Below are 19,933 nucleotides of genomic sequence, written 5' to 3'. Positions count from 1 at the left end.
TTTTCATGATACTTTTTCACCATTGGGGCCAATTATTTAAATCCTCCATTCTGTGTGATGGTCAAATATTTTTTTACTGCCCGACGTCCAAAGTTAGCATCTCGTAGGTTTAAAGTCTAAACATTTGTAATTGCGTTACTTCCCTTCCAGTTGTTTTATACGTCGACGTTACTGGGATTTGTGCTCAGATTTCCTGCAGAGGGCGAATTAACGGATGAGAAGACTGTACAATAACCAGTCCCAGCGAGGAGGACCAGCGGTGGGACGGGACCGCCGCAGCTGCACAGTCGCTCCCTGTGGCTCGAGTTAGCTGGCTAGCTTGTGCTAGCTAACCAAAAGTAGAAAATGTTTACTTTCCGCTCGCTGCTAATTGTCTCGGGTGGTAGCAGAGTCGGAGGATTGTGCCATGACTTTCCAGTGCCGTGTTGTTGATGTCTAAGAGCTTTGAGTTATGCTCTCACGAAAGAAAAGTAAAAACGAAGCGTCGAAACCAGCCGAGGTACACGGGAAATATGTGAAGAAGGAAACGTCGCCGCTCCTCAGAAGTAAGCGCAACAAGTTGTCTGACCAGCTAGCTCAGGCTAGCATAAGTTAGCCCGCTAGCTGGAGTTAATCATTGTGAAATCGTTGCCAGTTTATATGAGCCAACATTCCGAAGTTAATATAAGAAAACATATTAACCCCTTATACTACTTTTAACCTGGTGAAATATTGTGTAATCCTGTAAAATGTAACCGAGCTGACTGCTAACTTGGTCGTTCAATGCTAACTGAAATGCTCACCGACTCACGGGCTGCAAAGTTGCGATTAACAAACGGTAACAGCTACAATTGGTGGCTTGTACTGCAAATATCTCAATAAAATGTGTATTGGACCTTTCGTCAGCTTGACTTCAACTATACTAAATTGGTTAATTGCTGAAGAGTCCTTTATTGCTCATCAGAGTGTATCTACATCGTTGGAAGCGGAGTTGCTGAGCTGAGTGAAGGGTCCTCTGATGCTAAATAGTCTGTCAGTGTACGCTAACTGACACTTCATTTAGCTACATAATTGATTTATCTGGTAACCTCTTATCACAACCCTTTCATATTGGTTTTCAGCCGTGTCCCTTGGGTTGATGAAATACCCAAATTCTTTGAAATATTAAGCTGAAACATAATTATTTAGCCTGTTGAACCCCACTTTATTCTTACTTACTGCCAAATTAACCCAACTAGTTTTGAAATGCTCCACATTTCACATTGGTCTGTTGTCTTTTTAACATTTTCAACTAAATTTAAGGTTTATATGATTTGGAAATAATTTGAGTTTTTATTTGACCTTATTTAGTAAACAGGGATGTAAACCCCCCCACCTTTACATTTTGTTGACCTATTTGCCTCCCTCACTTGCTTGCAGATCTTATGCCCTCATTCATCCGCCATGGACCCACTATTCCTAGACGAACAGAGGGTCCCCCGCCAGAGATGGGGCCTTCTTCCTATTCTGTGGCATCCAGCCGGGAGTCCGTGGTGTCCCGTAACAAGAGCGTCCTCCGCACACCTGTACAAAGACCTCCGCAGGAGGTGGCCCGCAGAGAGAGCCACCGCATGTCAGCACCTCCATACCTGCCTCGCAGTCTGGGAGACCTTTCCCATGAGTATCGGGGCTCGGCGCTGTCCTTCCTCACAGACGTGAGTCCCATGTCTGAGAATGGAGATGCTGCCCGGTATTACTACCCATCTGAACCCTATTATGACAACCACCAGCAGCAGCAGCAACAACAACAACAACAGCAGCAGCAGCAACAGCAGCAACAGCAGCAGCGACAGCCCAGGAGGGTCTCGGAGCGCTTTCCTGAGGACTATAGATATTACGAACACAATGAACACAACTTCCAAAGACTTCCCCGCCAACACACTCCCCCAGCTCCAAGCCGACCCCCCTCAGGTAAACGTGAAGAATGTTTGCTTTTTTCATTGTACGTTACATTACAGGAACTACAAGCCTGAGCTGCACACATTATAATGGAAAGTATGTGGCAAGCACTCTCTTTATTTATATATATATATATATATATATATATATATATATATATGTGTGTGTGTGTGTGTGTTTATCTGCCCATTTTCTAAATGATCTTTTTGGATTTTTTTTTTTAAACAAAAATTTGTAATTGTAATAACAAACAGTAAAAGTGCTTTGTGATCACTTATTTTTGAATAACCTGGATGGGTTTTGAACCACACTTAAACCACTCAAAGGAATTCCAGCCATCTTTAGTTCAGTTTGCCTTTCGAATTAAATATTTTTGTTCTTGCAGTTGCACATTGTAAATGATTCCCCGAGATTAAAAGTAAATAAAAAATGCAGGGGATCGCAGGAATTTTCCAACCTCCTGGAACAATAGAGAACCCTTTATTTTGTGGCCGTTTTGTTGATGGCGCGTGTACGGTTAAGTGTTATGTCAGACCCGCCTATCAAATATGCTGGAAACGTGTTTGGAGTGAAGTTAAACAAGCATTCAAGGCTCTGCATTTTTTACCTCTGTTTGCAGAATCTTTCTGCAGGCAGACTAGCAATTTGCAGACCGCCCCGAGTCAGATGTCTCCGTCTTAAACTGCTCACGTGGGCTGCTGTCTTTGTGGCTACATTTCACACTGTTGCTGAGTTTGATCAGAGATGTTTTGCTGTGAGTTGCCTTGCAGTTCCCAGCACATTCTTTTATTTTACGACTGCCGTCTGCTTGTGCTGTAAAGCCTTTTTTTTTTTTTAGCGTTCTGGGTGCTGTTGGTAAAAACACATCGTTAGCCCCACACCACGTTGCAAACGCCCTAAACTGTTTTTTTTTAAATGCCTTTTTTTATCTTTCGCCCCGAATCGGACGCCCCGAATCATGTTTGGAAAATAAAATACAATCTAGTCGAGCCTCCTGTACTTATTTTATTGGAATAGCTATGGGACGATTCCAGAGGCCATGGATCTCCACCTATTTGCGTGAGCCTCCATATGCTTATGTGTAAACACAGCCTTTTGAGACTAAAATTCAAAATAGAAAAACTTGGGAAAATCACATATTCGTGACTCGTGATTAGCAGCTCTTTGGCGTTATCTCGACTACCAGAAGGCTACAACGAGGCTACTTTTTTTTGTTTGTTTTTCCCTTCCTGTGAAATTCATTTGAAGCATTTTTCTGAAGAAATGGGTAGAGATGATGATGAGGTGAGGGAGGAGGAGTACATTTCTCACACATTCCATCCCTTCACTCAGCAGCAGGGTAAGAGTTCCGACTCTATCACTGTCACTCTCGTGCAGAATTTATCAGATCGTAGCCGCCATTTTGCAGGGTTGCTTCATCCCCGGCACATTCTCCTGCGTTTTCGAGCCTTTCTCTGTCCCAGCAGGCTCGTTAGGTTTGAGTCATGACGTTCCTCAGTCAGTCGAACTCACCCTTTCAGCTGTCAGCTTGACATTCCTCGCCGACGTTATTCACCAATAAAAGTACAGGACGTGTTGAATGAGCCCGCTATGCTGTTGGAGGGGGGCCTTGTTCTCTTAAGTGAAAGCGCCTGCATGTGTGACTGACCAAGCAGAAATCTCTGGCTTCCTGTCCAAAAGTAACAACACTCCTACCATTTCCTACCATTCGTCAAACTCTTGTCAGTCAGAGTGAGATGCTTCGCCACATGTCAGAGTCAAAGTGATTAAACAGCCCTGTCCAGAATCACAGCATTACTAAAACCGCATCAGTCATGCTTTAAGTGGTGATTCAGTTCATTCCTGTCCTATCCCGCTGTGCTGCATGCTCAGTTGCCATACTAGAATGACCTTTTAAACGCCGTGCATTCCACTGCTTTAAATGACACTTTCCCACACAAGCTGTATTTAAAGAAACTTCTCAAAATGTCCTTTTTTTTTTTTTTTTTTCCCAAGAGGCGCTGTTAGCTGACAGCTGCTCCGCTGCATGTTTGGTCGGACGTCTTTCCCTCTCGGTTTTTAAAAGAAATGTTTGTTTTCCTCAGGCATAGGTCGAATACAGGCCAAGTCTCTTGGGAATCTCTCCAGTATAACGGGAGAGGACCTCCCCCTTCCGGCTGGTTGGACTGTTGACTGGACCATCCGTGGCAGGAAGTACTACATCGACCACAACACCAACACTACACACTGGAGCCACCCTCTGGAGAGGGAAGGGCTCCCTCCAGGCTGGGAGAAGGTGGAGTCTGCCGAGTTTGGGGTTTACTATGTGGATCACATCAACAAGAGGGCGCAGTATCGACATCCATGTGCCCCGAGGTGTGTCAGTAATGACAAATGTGGATAATATTTTTCTTTACACAGTTAGGACCTCTAATATAGTTTGGACCTCTTAGCTATCAAAATGACCTCATTGCATTTGTAAAGACAGCATCTTTGTATTCCAGTGTGCCTCGCTACGATCAGCCGCCACCACTTCCACCACCTGTGGCCTATCAACCACGTCCGGCAGAGAGGAACCAGCCAGTGCTCGTGCCAGCAAACCCGTACCACACGGCCGAGATCCCAGACTGGCTGCAGGTGTACGCCCGTGCACCCCTCAAGTGAGTACAGTGCATACAGCACCTCCGACAGCTTAAATGAGCTGAATGTCACTAACAAAGCTAGATTTGTTGGTTAATGGACAGCTCCGGATGTTGACCCAAATTTGCCGGCGATTTGAATCAAGCAATTCAGAGAGAGAATGAAAATGGTTCTATTACAGTTTATAATGACTGGCTTCAGTACAGACGAAGCAGATGAAGGGATGTTAAGAATCTTGGGATGAATCAGAGCATGCTTATTAATTATTACTCCTCAATTGACATGTGATTTTCAGGGCTTTTACTTCTCGACTGAAATTCTTCTCTTCTTTGCCTCCCATTATGATTTTTAATGTATCTGGTATTTGTTCCTCTTTTCATAGAGCAGTCTAACACAATCCATCGAACATTAGTCTCAAAGCTTAAAGTAGCACGAGAGAGGTTTCCTAGCCTTAAAGCTTTGTGCTTCTGGCTTTTGTCGTGTACATTCCCAGGCCAGGGGCGGAGCTACCGCAACCTTTTTGCTTGATGGTCCCATGACATTTTTGTGGGCTTTTGATGGTGTCTTTGTGACGTCTTCAATGTGACAACAAATTCATGTGTATGGCTGTACATTTTTAGGGGCTCACAATGAGAGGGGAAAAAGACGAGGCAGAGCAGATGTGTCGAACATTGTTAACCTTTGTTTTTTTGTTTTTTTTTATGTTTTCACCCCATCTTTTTGTTTTTCAAAGTATTATTTATTCCTATTATTTCAAGTCCAGCATTATACTACAGGTACAGCGCATAGTGTTTTTGTTTAGTTCTTTTCTCAAATTCAGTCTCCTGAAGCCTCGCGGAGAAACGTTTCTTTCGATCATTAGATTGCTGAGATCACATCTTTTCAGCCAATTAAGGTTAGGAACGCCTGGCTTTTCTACCTTCTAAACGTAGCAGCACATGTAGATGCTTAGTTTTACAATGCATAGATATAGTAAGGTAGCAACCACTAAGGAATTCATAGACCATGAAGTCTTTCGTAGCGATACAACTGGTTTCTCACAAGAATCAATCATGACAGAATCCATCCTGCCAGACTTCCAGCTCAAAAGTAAAAATCAGCATCCAGCTTGCAGCTGCGAGGAGCTTTTGGAGTCCACAATGACATCATTGATTGGCTCTGTTGCAGCGCACTGATCTGATTAGTTGAAGCTTGTGAAGGTGATTGCCAGATACGTGATTCAGTCTGATGGGTTCCTGCTTCTTTTTTTTTTTTCCCCAAAGAGTTTTTGCTGATAAATGACTAGATCAGGCTCTGTGATATTTTTACTCTGCTCACACCAGTTATGATCTATTGTTAAGATTAAACACGATAAATTATGAGACTTTAGGGGCTCCTTATTCTTCTCAGTTAGAAGTTATTTTCATCCTGAAACTGATCACTCATTATTTGGTAAATTAATCTCAGGATACTGTATATTCCAGACAGATGTGCTCATCAGCCCTCGGCCCACAAAGTGCATTTTAAAATACAGTCCATCTCTTTCCCTTTGCCCATCAGGTACGACCACATCTTGAAATGGGAGCTGTTCCAGCTGGCCGACTTGGACACGTATCAGGGCATGCTGAAGCTTCTCTTCATGAAGGAGCTGGAGCACATCGTCAAATCCTACGAGGCGTACCGGCAGGCGCTGCTGTCCGAGGTGGAGGCCCGCAAACAGCGGCAGCAGTGGTACGCCCAGCAGCCCAGCAAGAACTTCATAGGGAACATGTGATGCGTCCGCGCAGCGTGGACGCCTCTCTGAGGTCTCCACAGTTTGGGAGCGGCCCCTCGAGCTTCCTTTAAAATCACGATCGACTCTTAATTGCCTCTTTACCAAACACATCTGTGCCTTTGCTTGATCCAAATATATCAGCCGGGGAAAGTCGAGACACACTGACGAAGGGGAGGGATGTCCCTCCACGTGACACTAACTTTTGGAATGACTGAAAAAGAAAAAAACACTAGAATGAAGACATGATGCTCTACTTTTTGGGAGGCTGCTTGTGGTGCCTTTTACAGCCACTGACCTAAGAACTGACTTTTTTGATTCTCCTTTTTGAGACGAAGAAACTGAGTCTGACAAACTCCCTCTGTCTGTCTGTTTAAACACACCCTGAGATTGTGCCTTTAATCAAGTAAAATGCAGCAGTTTTACCACATCTCCTCATATCACGTATACACCAGCTACTCTCTTTTCTTTTTTTCATTCCCCCCTTGCGAGAGGCAGCTTTTCTTCTAATTTAAACTTTTTCCTTTTGCTTTGTAACCCTCATAAACTGAAACCATACTCTAACAGTAAACAAAAAGTTTCCATTGCTTTTTTCTCTCTCTATATATATATCTATATAAAACACTCTGTATGCTTTATAAGACAATCCACCAAAACTTTAACTTTTATTTCAATTTTGATGTGAAACATGTCTTTATTTAAAGACCTTAGACGGATGAGGCATCACATCTGATGCAGGGGTTTGAGCATCTCTCATTACTGTATGTCAGGAATATTCTTTTTTTTTTGTGTGTGTGTGTGTGTGTAACAAAACATAAATAAGCTACTGGAACTTTTTAAATCTCCTCAGAACACACATTAAGTCTGCCAAATAAGTGCAATTTACCGTCTCCATATTTTCTTTGGATTTTTCTTGCCTGACTTCAGTGGACTGACGCATCTGCTCTGGTTTTCTTTTTTTTTTTACCGAAGCGCAGGTTCACAAAAACGTATTCTACCGATAAGTCAGCGTCAGCTCCACTTAAGGCGCTTAGAAATGTTTTTAACGTGTGGCAAAAGAAAACAGTCCTTTTGAAAACGAGCAGCAAAAGATGCTTTCAACTATTTAGTGGGACGCACAAACATGATGAGGCTGAAACGTTTTTTGATGGATGTCTGATTTTTTTTTTATTTTTTTTTTTAGTTGTGGAATAGGTTTATAAAGAACCTCAAGCTTCTCTTTGAGTCCTTCACCATGCAGGAAGGTCTCGTCTTTTCGGAAATATGTCATCCATTTGTATTTATCTACTGTTGTGGATTGCTAATAAAGAGTCATGAGCAATAACATCTGCAGTGAAGAAAAGTGAAGTGTAATTCCAGTCACCGTCAACCTTTTTCTTTTCTGCCAGAACAAAGCTGTGAGCCTCATCTGCACCTCTGTTTTTTGGCTTTATTTCGACTCGCCACACTTTACTGAAGCGGGGTTTTGCTTTGGGTTTCACATCCTCCGCTGTAGGATTCGCCTAAGAGCCGATGTTCTGTTTTAGGCAAACTCACCGCGCACTGCAGCCTCCGCGGAAACAATTGGGACGCTGTGTCTAATGAGAATTAAAACAAGCCTTTTCGAATGTCATCGACCCAATTTTTAATTCACATCACAATGCAGAAAACATGAAAAGTTGAAAGTGAAACATTTTCCAATTCCATGAAAAAACACATTAGCCCTGCAGAGAGCAAAGCAGGCTCCAGATTGTCTGATTCTTCTGAAGGTCGTGTCCACCATAGATGATGGAATATCATTCTGAGAATTGTTCCGCTGTTTGTGGACACTAAATCTTTGTCCATCTTTGCTTCTGTTTCTTCAGCTTTTTCTTTTTAGTTCCACCTGCTTTGTCCCAACTTCTTTGAGATGCATTGCTGCCGTCAAATTCAAGAAGACTTCATGGAAAGGAAAATGTCTCTTTCAACATTTCTAGTTAGAACATTTTTCCCCATTTCACACATCGTCCTGACTGTTTTGGAATCGGGTTTGTACCTGCCAGAGAGCGATGTGCACATAAGTCACAACTAAATGGTAGAATATTTTGTCTTGGGTGTTGGGGGAGACCGAGAGGGAGTGTCCTACCTGTGATGAGTGATGTGGAGTGGACTGAAAAGACTTGTTTCTAGCAGTTCAACTGTTCTTGACTTTACAACGAGAGCGTGGTTTTAGAGGAAATCGTATTGACTTATGACCCAATGGTGTGGGGTTTTATTTCAGGAAAAAACATCAGGTTCTTGTCTAATGACATAAAAATCACCCAAACTTTGATTTCATTAATTTGGTCCAACTTTATTATTTCTTAGTGACTGTGATTTTGTAACGTGTGTGCTGAGACTAAGCAGAATCGACTGATTTTTGCTTTCTGAAGCTCTAAGTGTTGATGAGTAATTGTTAAAAGGATGACTTTTCCTCTTCTTTTTTTTTTTTTTTAACAAAACCTTGCTACACAATGTAAATAAATGGCACTATTCTGACTTGTGAATGGACATCTAAAACATTCATTTACGAAAAAAAAGGATTTTTTTTAAGGGACGTCGTTGTAAGCTGGACGAAAAATGGTTTGGACCCGAGCCTTGACTGATGTTGATTACACACTGGAAGACTCAAGAAGCCACTCTGCTGCAGTGCTTTAAAAACCCTTGAGGTCAAACCTCACCATAAGCTTGCTAAATATGCGTGACAGTTTTCCAGAAAAGAAAAAAAAAAAAAAAAAAAACTCTGAAGCTGTAGCTTTGTATGTGAAGCTGTCTTACATAGCGATGATTCAGGGTCAATCAAAGAGCAAAAAAGAAAGAGGAGAAAAAAAGAAAAAAAAGCAACAACCACAGTTATACAAATGTACAGTAACAGTCTACAAAGCCAAAGTCTCCAAACACCAAAAAGTGCCGTCACCATTGCAAGCTTGTTGTTTACAAATGCAGGCTGTTGCTCCTCCGTCGCCACGCGACAGATTTGCTCAGATGATTCAGGTTACATGTGCGAAGATGATGAAAGGGATCTGGAATGAGGATCCTTTCCCAAAGCAGGCCCGTGGCCACACCCAGTCCCATCTCGCTTTGATTCCTCGGTGGCCGCAGAACGGCTACATTCCTCGGATTTGCTCGAACATTCAGTGAGGTGGGGGTGGTGGGATCAAAACAAAAAAACAATGGCTTCGCCGGCCACCTCTGTGTCACAATGGCAACCAAGCACACTCTTTTCCCCTTGACCTCAAAGGCCAAACGCAGACATACAGAATCACTGGGGTGATGATGTGTAATTACAAAACTGCAAGCAGACTATAAAGTGAGCGAATGCCAGCTACAGTATGTTGTGTCAACTTTGAACTGATATCACTCTGCTTTTGTCTCTCCAGCGCTGTTATTCTGGCACACATGCCAGCACACAGCTCGTCCCTGATCCAGAACTCTGCTAAAAGCGACCTCCAAACAAAGCAAACATACTGTACACAACGAAGAAATGTGCCACCAAGTGTCTGCATGTAGCCGGGCTGCAGCACATGTGAGTTTACTTTTACATGTTATGGCACGATACCACTTTGTCACAACCATTAAAACAATTATTCTTTTAAGAAAGTGTACCTGATTTTAGAGCTCAAAGATGACAGACATTAACCATGCTGATGATGATGATGATGCTTCGTTATTTAACACATAGTACATATTTTGGCTTTCATAGATCATAGATAATGTTCCTTATAAACAGCACTAGACTTCAAAGAACAGAACAATCGTCACAAATGGGGATTTCACAGATTTGGCTATACTTTGAAAAGAATTGTTTGTGACAAATGATTAAAAAAGAAAAAAAAACATGTCAGATATGAAATGAAGAGCTGACTGAAGGATGGATATTCAGAGGTCTCCCCCATTGGAGTGCTCTACAGTATCTGTACATGTGTGCTCGCAGACGAAAAAGTGAGAGACAATGACGCATTGCATCCAACGCTCGGCGACGGGCACCCAACTGAGGAGATGTTCTGACATTACCTATGTGTGAACACTATACAGTCCATTACAAGGGGTAAAGTAGTGACTGCCCTGGTGGGCCTCACCAGCCAACAGCAGAATAAAAGAGTGCCTGATGGGTGAGGATGTTTGTTCCTCTTCCTCAGCCCGTCCATCCCGAGGAAGTCTCTGCTGTGTTCTGTCTTTATGTCATCAGTCCCTCTTTCTGTCCTGCTCCTCGGTGCCCTCGTCCATCTGAGGCCCGGGGAATGCGTGGTGGTACAGGTGTCTGTGATTGGCCGCTACATTGTAAAGCTTGTAGAGAGCCTGTCGACCGAAGACGGATATGAAGTTAATTGAGTTCGATTTACTCAGGAAATCTCACTGATAATCACACAATGACATTAATCTAACACATCAAAGCAGGATTCCAATTTGAACAGCTTGTCATTACATCATTTATTTGATTTGAATTGTTTATTTAATTGGAAAAAAAAGACTTAAGATACGTTAGGCTTCTTAAAACTTGTAACTCGTAGTGTCATATCCAAAATATATACTTATTTTTGAATTTCAAAAACGGATGTAAGAAAAAGGTGCTAAACTAAACTGCAGAACAGTGATCAAAAAGCATTTGATGTGTTTATAGTACTTTAATTTCAACCCAGAGTTCAAATGATTTACAAATCGCGGCATACTGTTTTTATTCTCTTTTAACAAACTCTTTTTACAGACAGAGCTATATAGATCAGTAAGAAAGAACCAACTCTTGTGAAATGCACGAGTGTTGTTTTTCTGGATTTAGAAAAAAAAGACTTTGACACCCAACACGAAGGTCTGCAGGGGATTTTGGAAAAACCCTGGCCTGCTGCTGACATCGACGACTAAGAGAAACAACAGAATTTCAACCGTGCGCTCCTCAGAGCATTGTGGATAAGTGACATATTAATCTGCTGGGTGGATTCAGGACGCAGGTTTCCTTTGGCAGAGCACAACCTTTGTCCAAATTTCTACTGTAGCAAATTGATAAAGAACAATATATATATAAACTGTATATTTTTGTATCTTTGTATTTTTTTAATTAAACATACAGGCATAAAATTTATTTTTTACCGAGGCTGCCCATGCAATTAAAAAAAAGAAGCTCATGCCCCTCCCCCAGCTTTTCTTTCTTTGATCACACTTACCTCATTTGTGCTCCCCTGCAGAAGCATTAAGAAGAAATAAATACACATAAAGTCAGTCGATATGTACAAAAAGGACATGACACACAATGTATATCAAGATTATCCTGTGACAATAAACAGCTGCTTAACATTATCTCTACTTGGAGGGATTTTCTGCAGCTAAACTAAAGGGAGGTGTTGCCACCGAGTGGTTTGAATACACTGTTTCATCTGAGCCAATCAGTATATTCATAGATTTGTATTCACTGAATGAGTTAAAAAAACAGTTGAGTCAGTGCCTAGCCATCATAAGACCATGAGAAGTCTTTTTGCACAAAAAAAACTTCAAAATGTACAATTTTGAAGAACACTAGATGAGTTTAGGGATTAATAACTAATGGAATGAGACTGTATTCATTAAAAAATAAACTGATCATTGCTGTTTTGTTTTGATTTTCTTTACCAGTTATGGATATCACAAGTCATCATCACATGTATGTTTGATTCCTCTTCACCTTTCCAACTAATTCAGCTTTATTCCACGAGTGAAAAATGAACAATATTTGTTCATTTTTGTCCTGAGCCAATGGTGAAATACTGATAACCCCATTTATAGCTGTGTGTGTGACTTTATTTTACCTGGTCCCACAGCGCACCAGCCACCTGGTCGATGACGGCGCCGAGTTCTCTGTATTCCCCAGAGTACCGGATGTAGGCCCAGGTGCAGAGAGTGATCAGTGCCAGACCGAGGATCATGTTACACAAGCTGGCAATGATGTCCACGCCCACAAAGCCCGTGATCCCCGCAGCCACGTACATGACAAAGATGACCACGAATAGCGTGGCCGGCGTGCGGGCCGCGTGGAAAATGTTCTTGGAGTCATTGTGCTTGATGTACTGGACGAACACCTCGTCGATCTCTCCCTCCAGCTGTTGCAAGTAACGGCGGCTGAACTCCTCCCCTCCCATCTTCTTCACGCCCCGGAAAAGCTGCAGGGCCTCTTCTCTGATGACGCTGTGTCGGGCCTGCAGCTCGCTGGGGGCCAGGAAGGGCCGATCGCCTCCACACACCTGAGAATAGAAGAAGAGTCGGTTATTGTAGAGGTACTAGACTACGAGTGAACAATTTTGTATTACCAAGAAAGCCTGTTTTCACCAACCTCTTCCATTTTTTTGTTGTACAGATCTTTGGCAGCTGCAACAGCTGCTAAATTATTCGCCTCAGCTGTGGCCTGAGTAGAAGCATAATGTAAATTTGTTTAAGCTAAAGATGCAGTAAACCTAACCACAAGAAAATTACAAATTTAACATAAAAATAATCTGTGAAGTGTATTGAAACTAAATATAGTTTAAAAACACACCTGTAGCATTGACTTTGGATGCGGCAGCTCTTCACCTTGGTAAATTTTGATATATGCCTGAAAAACCAGACAAATGAAAGTATAAATAGCATGTGTGAAAATAAATTGTCTTAAGAGGTCCAATAATTAGGTGATATGACTACCAATGTAAAGGAAAAAGATTTTAGGTGGGAATCTGAATGGAGAGTTTTCTACTACAAAGCTTAGTGTTCTCTCCTCCTGAGCATGATCACGGTCCTTCGTTCTGACCTTAAAGTACTCCACCAGGCCTCTGCAGGTGATTTTACTGCCGTTGATCTCCTTCACATCTATGTTGCGAGGACTGAGGAGCCAGGGGACCAGAACCTTCAGGTTGTTTATGAATTCACCATCAATCTCTACACAAGGAGAATGACAAGTCAGTATCTACAGCAGCATTTTCATGTTTTTAGTCTATCTCTGGTGGCAATGCAGTAATCAACAAAATAAGAGGAAAGGTACAATGATGTAACGCTTATCTCTCCCTAAGGTTGGCTCTTAAAAAAAATCCAGCACCTGCTACTGCAGAATCAGTACATACTCAGACCTATGTTATATTTAATATTTATAGATATTTAATTTTTGGAATTAAGTTTGTGTTATTGATATATAACTTATTTTTTATCTTTTTGTACTGGTGCCTTTATCAGGTTCAGAGTCAGAACCTTAATATATTAATATGTTTCTAATTTATTTATAATAACTCACGTGAGCTGTCAATATTTGGTCCATTTTGCTACAATGACACACGCCGGTTTATGCGCAGAGACTCACAATAAGGATAACATGCTGTTGCATCTGATAACAACTTAAAACTGCTGAAGAGACTTTACCTTTAAGTCTCCCATCAAAGTGTGGGTTGGTGGCCACTTTGAGGCCGGGATGAGGCATCAGGAAACAGGAGATATTGGTGAAGCAGGAGTGGATGTGTTTACGCACGTTCTGTAGCTCTTCGTGCTGGTTTTCTGAGATCTGCACCACAAACACAGACACAAGCACATGCTTCAGGTTTTAGACCAGATTCAGTTAACTGGAGCATAGAATGGAAAAATTCATTTTTTCTGTGCTTGAGAGCATGTATTTTGGGTTTCTAACGTCGAATTCCAAAAGAGACAACCATCCAAAACACAACCCTGGCATTCTTTAGGGCCCTCTAGAACTCAAAAATGTGTCAATCAGTGAGCCGTTCAGATTTGCAGGGGAAAACATAAGTCCAGCCTCCTCTTTTTCTTTGTCTAGCCTGAACTTCAGATGATGCTGCATCCTCTGTACCTCGGAAATGGAAAGTTCTAATTATTTTACTCGGGTGGCAACACCTATTCTGAAATCCCGCCATTCCGACATCCCGCCATTCCGACATCCCACCATTCCGACATCCCACCATTCCGACATCCCACCATTCCGACATGCAAACGTCCCACCATTCCGACAAGGCTTTCCGTATAAGGAAATGTGCAGTACTCAACAGGTGAGTCCCTTCTTTCTGTTTATGCAATTTATATGTTTAACACATGTTTACAGATAAGCGTTATTAAAAACACAAAGTCTCGGCAACTGGAGGAGGAGAAGCAGACCGTGGTGGTTTTTAATCACACACTCCAATGCCACTTGTTTCAACTTCCGAAAATTTAATCCAGGAAAAAAAGGCTTACAAACATGGACCGAAACGGCTCCATAATACGCACAAGAATCCAAAAGAAACGAAAGTTAACTGAAAGAAAGTAAATAAACAGCATGAAGTGGTCAAAATTGGTTTTACGCATGCCTATGTGCGTCTGGCACATGCGTCTTCGGGCTCTCCCACGTTGGTTTGTGGATGAAAGCTATATGTTCAACTGTAATGCCATGTAAAAACAATCTCTACATGACATTTACTCCCAGGTGTGACCAGTTAGGTCCTTAAGATATCAACAGGCTGTATAAAGCCTTGCGCAACGGCTGTGTGTTTGTGCCAAATGCGCAAAGCCCATCCGCGCTTCCCATAATTGGAGCGAGTATTCATAAATCACGTGAATAACATGAATAAACGTTTTTACTGCATTTTGTTGTGTTTTATACGTTCTATGCTGTCATTTCTCTCCTCTCCTATTGGCAAGGCAAGGCAGAGTGCTCGCAACTGTGTCCTGTGCAGTAGCCGTGATATCTGCAATTGCAATTATTACTTTTGCATATGATGACAGTGGGCAAAAGACGCATGGGCTCTGTGGAGAGCTCCGCTCCAGCTGGCTGCTGTGACAGCTCACTGACACTGTATTTCTGCTTAATCAGTTTCAGTCTCGCCAGAGTTACATTAATATCTGTATTTTTATATTTGAAATTCAGGGGATTTTGATAATAGATTATTAAAGTTTGTTTGCGAGGCTGTGGCCTCTGCATGTGCAGAGTTTGTGCGCCAAACTTTAGGGCGTATTTGCGCCGGCATATCATTAGTGCAAAATGTTCTGGGTAAAACAATATAGGCTATTAAAAGGACCTGTCGGAATGGCGGTATGTTAAAAAAAAAAAACATACCGCCATTCCGACCATAGGAGGAAAAAAGTGTTGGAATGACGGGACGTTTGATAAAAAATTAAGTGTCGCCATTCCGACAAATGGAGGCCAATGTCGGAATGGCAGCATGTAACCATTTTACTCCTTTTGCTTTGCTATCAATCATCAATCTAGTCAAATCATCAAATAAGTTTTAGTATATATAATATACATATATTTATATAGTTCACTTGTCTGAAGAAATAAATGAGCTAATGCTCTAGAAGTATGTTAATGCTTTATATTCTGACTTCTAATTTGCACCCTTTCATTTTTTACCAACAGGAAGTTGGAAATTTTGATTTCCCATTCATCATCGAATACATCTTGCAGCTTGTGAAAAAAAAGGGCACATCATATCTCTTTAAGCTCGTCTCAGCTGCTGTGTGTAAGGTGCAGGTGGAAGTGATTTGACACAGATTCAGCCTCAGTAACATCTGTGAGAACTGACCTTCAGTCTCTTCTCAAGGAACTTCATGCCTCCTTCCTGTCCGTAGGGAAACTCGTATGGAAAACTCCAATCGCGGACCAGAAAAATCATGGACTTTGAAAGAGAGCAAACCATTATGACCCACTGTACACTTTTGACACGATTTTTCACTTTCAAATTCTTCTTTACTGCTAAATGACTTACTCGTTGAATTGTCTTGCACAACCTAAATCTAATACACATTTCTGTCTGATCAGCATATTGTTGAAATCCAGCAAAGTGAAAATACCATTCAGTACCTGGAATGGTTTGAGGAAAGTCTCCTCCATTGCTAGCCTGCCATACTCCGTAAAAAGCTGAAATAAAGACGATAAAATGAGCTGCAACTTGTAATTATTTTAGTTTCACCACCACTGAGTTTGTGTCACTGTGTTGATAAAGAACCTTAATACTATTGATTAATAAGATTTTGAATATCTACATAGTTTTATTAACTATAACATGACTTGTTTTCTGCTAAATCCTAAAATCCTAAATGTCTTTCTTACCTGCAAGTGCTGAAGGTCATCCTCTTGTACATTTTGTGAGATGTTGTAAACCTGAAAGAGACCGTTCAGAGACAGCTTGAATTTTGTGGTACATCTGTCAAATATAAAGGTGTAAGAGGAGAAATGGGAATAAGACATATTTTGGTGTGCATCGAGGTGATGAACAGACTCAACTGCCATCCTTAGAACAACAAACGAGGTGTTTGCACCTGCATGGAGCTTATCATGGTGCTCAGGGCGAACACAGTGGCCGAATCCCTCAGCGTTGACTGGCTGTCAAACGTGCCTTGTGTGTCCATTAGCAATACAGCAACCTGCGTAATAAGACAGATGAAGACACTGAGCTGTCCCACATTAGTCTGCATGTTTCCATGGCTCTATTGTGCTGAATGAATAATAATCTGTGTGAAGGAGCAGAATCTCAAACAGAGCAAAAGAGATTCTGAAACAACTAAACCTTTTTGGTGAAGAGAAAAAAAGTTTGGCATAGAAGAAGATAGTAATTATATAAATATTAGGAAGTCAGCCAGATGTTAAGACAACTGAAACTATTAAAAAAAGTATCTGTATCATATTTAATTTTGCCTCATGTCAGACTGTAACAGTCAACTCTCTCTTTTCAGCTGTAGAGTGATATTCAGTCTCACCTTTCTTCCATCTGGTTTGTCTACCAGGAAGACCTCGCTCCAGATCTGGATCCCGGTGGTCTCCCTCTCTGAGCCGCCCCTCCAGGAAAACCCCGTCAGAGGCTCGTCTGCATCTCCGAGCCAGCTCTCAGATGCCTGAGCGTCACAATTTCACGATTAAGTTAGCCGCTCTGATTTTCTGTAGTTAATCACTGGGAGATTTGTTGCTGTCTGGCCTGCTGTTTTTAAATTGGGAATAATAATGACTGTACGCTGTATATGGAAGCCCAAAAAACACTGAAACCAAAAACATGAACTTGACTATGCATCAATATATGCAAGGCTCACTATGCAGGTGTGAAAAAACTATTTACACCATCTAATTCAAAGGTTTAACGTGTTAAACCCTCATTTTCTTCTAAGATACAGTCCAATTCAAGACTATTTTAATCAAATTCACTATATCACAATCATAATCCAATCAAATTCATTCAAATCAAAATTAGTCCAATTCATGCAATGCCAATTCAACAGTTGCCCAGCTGAGGAAACCAACAGATGGCATTAAAAACCTCTCAGCATATCATGTTGCAGCGTATCAGCAAACACTGGTCAACGTCCAGAGTTCAACCTGATTGAAGTGCTGTGGTGGGACTTTAAGAGTGCTGTGCATGAGCAAATGCTTCCATCCTCAAAGAACTGAGGGAAGACTGTAAAGAAGAGTGGGTCAAAATTCCTGCTCAACGATGTGAGAGGCTGATGACATCATACAGAAAACAATTACTTCCAAGTTATTTGCTTCTAAAGGTACTCATGGGGTGTAGTTGGCTTGTCTCGCTCTGCTTCTACATTTTGGCTTAGTTTTTTTTCTAAAATAATTGTTTTCTTGCCCCCTTATTTTAACAGCTGGAAATGAGCAGATTTCCTTTATGTGATTGTGATACCTAAGACTTTCGAATGAAAGAGGGTGAACTTTCTTTTTCACTTGACTGTGAGAACTTACTGATGTATTCAAGGTACTGAGGTATTCAAGACCTCAATTAACACACAGAGGCAGAGATTTACCTGGTTGTACATATAGCGCAGCATGAAGTCCATGAGGAAGGACTTGCCCTTGCGAAAAGCCCCAGCCACTGAAATGGCCACCACCTCACGATCTCTGACCTCCTCATTCAGCAGGATGCGACTCAGCGCCGCCTCGTCCAGCTCGAAGGTGTGGTCGTCTTTGACCAGGAGCACCTGGACGGGCCGGGCTCGTCCATCCGGCTCCTCTTCCTCCGAGCTCCAGTCATAGACATTTTTGTCACTGAGGGACCCTGGAGGACCAAACAGATGGAGGGGGGAGTTACGGAAAATGTCAAGAAAAGAAAGGACGAGCTCATAGAGTACGCAAGCGGTATGTGTCTTGCCTGTGAGGACGCAGCTAAAATGTTATTGTGTGAGTAAGTGAACGACCGGAACTTCTTCGTCGTGATGATGAGCAAATTTAGCAGGCCATTAAGTGAGGAAGCAGGGAAGATCCAGCATTATATCCTGCTCGAGAGAGCAGGATGTAATGATGGATCATTCAATAAGAATGACTGCAAGCTTGTTAATAGTTTGAATGCAACAGGCCATGTTATCTATCCCATCTGTTGGTACCCAGTGAGATCATGAGCATTCTGAGCTTCACAGGCAGTGACTCAGTTTGTTTCTTAATCACTGCGGTTTCATGTTGAGAATCACTGGGACTGTGTGGCTCTCTTGATGCAAAAATTGAAGGCACGTCAGCTCTCTGCCTGACTGTGATGTTAGTTTCCTGGATGTAATTGGAAATTACAGCCAGGCTATAACTTTCACAAAGCTAATGTAACAGATTAAGGCGTAACAAGCACAAATTTGGATGTGTGCTGTAAGCGTGATGCAGGCTTCAAGGGAATGCATAGTGAATAATGAAAGGAGGAATCATCCAAGGCTTCCTCTCATTCCTGAAGAGGTTTTGGTTTTTCCTGCAGCGGCCTCACCCCAGGCCTACCCACGTGAGCCTGTCTGGTTAACCTGATGATACTGCTGCCACTGCCCATAAAGCAGCTGAAGACGTCAGATGCTGCTTAAAGTGGGTCAGTCCAGATCAACTCTTTACTGATAAACAACTGCCTTTTAATCCTTTTCCCTCATTTCTAATACAGTCATTCAGGCCTTTCCCTTTCCCTTGCAGGCCTGAATTTAAAGTTGGACTACAGAGTGATGTCAGGATGATGGTTATCTCCATAATCTTGATGGTGGTTATAGTGATGATAGCGATAACGATTGGATGAGAGACGATGGTTTAGGGGAAGATGACAGACTGTTTTCTGGTGCAATATTGCATAATTTCAAGTCAATGGCATTGTCGGGCATTGAAGAAAGCTCACAACAAGAACCACTGTCAAATCAGAGGATGATTTTCAGGCCTTTTGGGGCCCTAAAAGAGCATTGTCAGTATGCTAATCACTGGAAGCATTTTAACTATTCAACGGCAAGACTTGAAAAAAATGTCTTTGCATATGCCCGGGTTGTCCGATATTCCTGCAGCAGGGCCCCGCTGCAACACGGCGTATTTCTCCCTCTCAAAAGCGTTAAATATAACTGAATAAAAAATTATCAGACGCTGGTAATTATCGAAACGAAAACCAGCCTTTAATCGTGGAGTCAAACGTGAGCATCTAATTGGCTGCATTGCCTACACCCTCTCCTCGACCGAAATGTAAAAGAAAAAAGCGAAGCGTGAAATATGAAATGTTGTACGTACACTCACCCCAGCTGTCTCTTTCTGGACGGTGTTTCGCCATGATACTGCCCTTTTATCACTCGGTTGGTGTGTGAATGAGCGACCCTAGTCGGTTGTCATGAGTGTCGGGCGCTGGGAGGATGCCCTATCTCCGCCACAACGATGCTCCTATAGCAGGAGGATGATAGAGCTTTTATTCTCACTGTGATGCATGTACCGTGAAATGTCGCCAGAGGGCGCTGTTGTCTGTT

The 19,933-nt window shown here is 42.1% G+C and overlaps 3 protein-coding genes across 4 annotated transcripts in view; 1 reads left to right on the top strand and 2 right to left on the bottom strand.

The window, feature by feature from the left end:
• Nucleotides 1-218: 218 nt before the first annotated feature.
• sav1 (salvador family WW domain containing protein 1) lies at nt 219-7,090 on the top strand. The gene is made up of 5 exons (XM_072366070.1): nt 219-545; nt 1,399-1,929; nt 4,002-4,272; nt 4,401-4,556; nt 6,076-7,090. The coding sequence occupies exons 1-5, from the start codon at nt 452-454 to the stop codon at nt 6,287-6,289; spliced, it is 1,266 nt and encodes a 421-aa protein (XP_072222171.1). The 5' UTR covers nt 219-451; the 3' UTR covers nt 6,290-7,090.
• Nucleotides 271-19,933, bottom strand: part of gmfb (glia maturation factor, beta) — a 131,424-nt gene continuing 111,761 nt past the window's right edge. Inside the window, exon 8 of the transcript XR_011907729.1 lies at nt 271-290. The gene's annotated coding sequence lies outside the window, so the exon portion shown is untranslated. The remainder of the gene's footprint in view (nt 291-19,933) is intronic.
• Nucleotides 8,260-19,871, bottom strand: atl1 (atlastin GTPase 1). Of its 2 annotated transcripts, none has more exons than XM_072366065.1 (14): nt 19,704-19,871; nt 17,999-18,249; nt 16,955-17,089; nt 16,517-16,621; nt 16,308-16,358; nt 16,059-16,115; nt 15,781-15,873; nt 13,634-13,772; nt 13,032-13,159; nt 12,783-12,839; nt 12,582-12,653; nt 12,061-12,492; nt 11,443-11,457; nt 8,260-10,582 (listed from the first exon to the last, which is right to left on the bottom strand). In XM_072366065.1, the coding sequence occupies exons 1-14, from the start codon at nt 19,741-19,743 to the stop codon at nt 10,469-10,471; spliced, it is 1,689 nt and encodes a 562-aa protein (XP_072222166.1). In that variant the 5' UTR covers nt 19,744-19,871; the 3' UTR covers nt 8,260-10,468. The 2 variants fall into 2 exon arrangements, with proteins under 2 accessions (XP_072222166.1, XP_072222167.1); XM_072366066.1 differs by having other exon boundaries at nt 19,710-19,871.

This window comes from Leuresthes tenuis, unplaced genomic scaffold (assembly GCF_036924035.1).
Source record: "Leuresthes tenuis unplaced genomic scaffold, fLeuTen1.0.hap1 SCAF_15, whole genome shotgun sequence".
NCBI lineage: Eukaryota > Metazoa > Chordata > Actinopteri > Atheriniformes > Atherinopsidae > Leuresthes > Leuresthes tenuis.
Note: the sequence above shows the minus strand (reverse complement) of the source record. Positions and strands in the feature narration are given on the sequence as shown.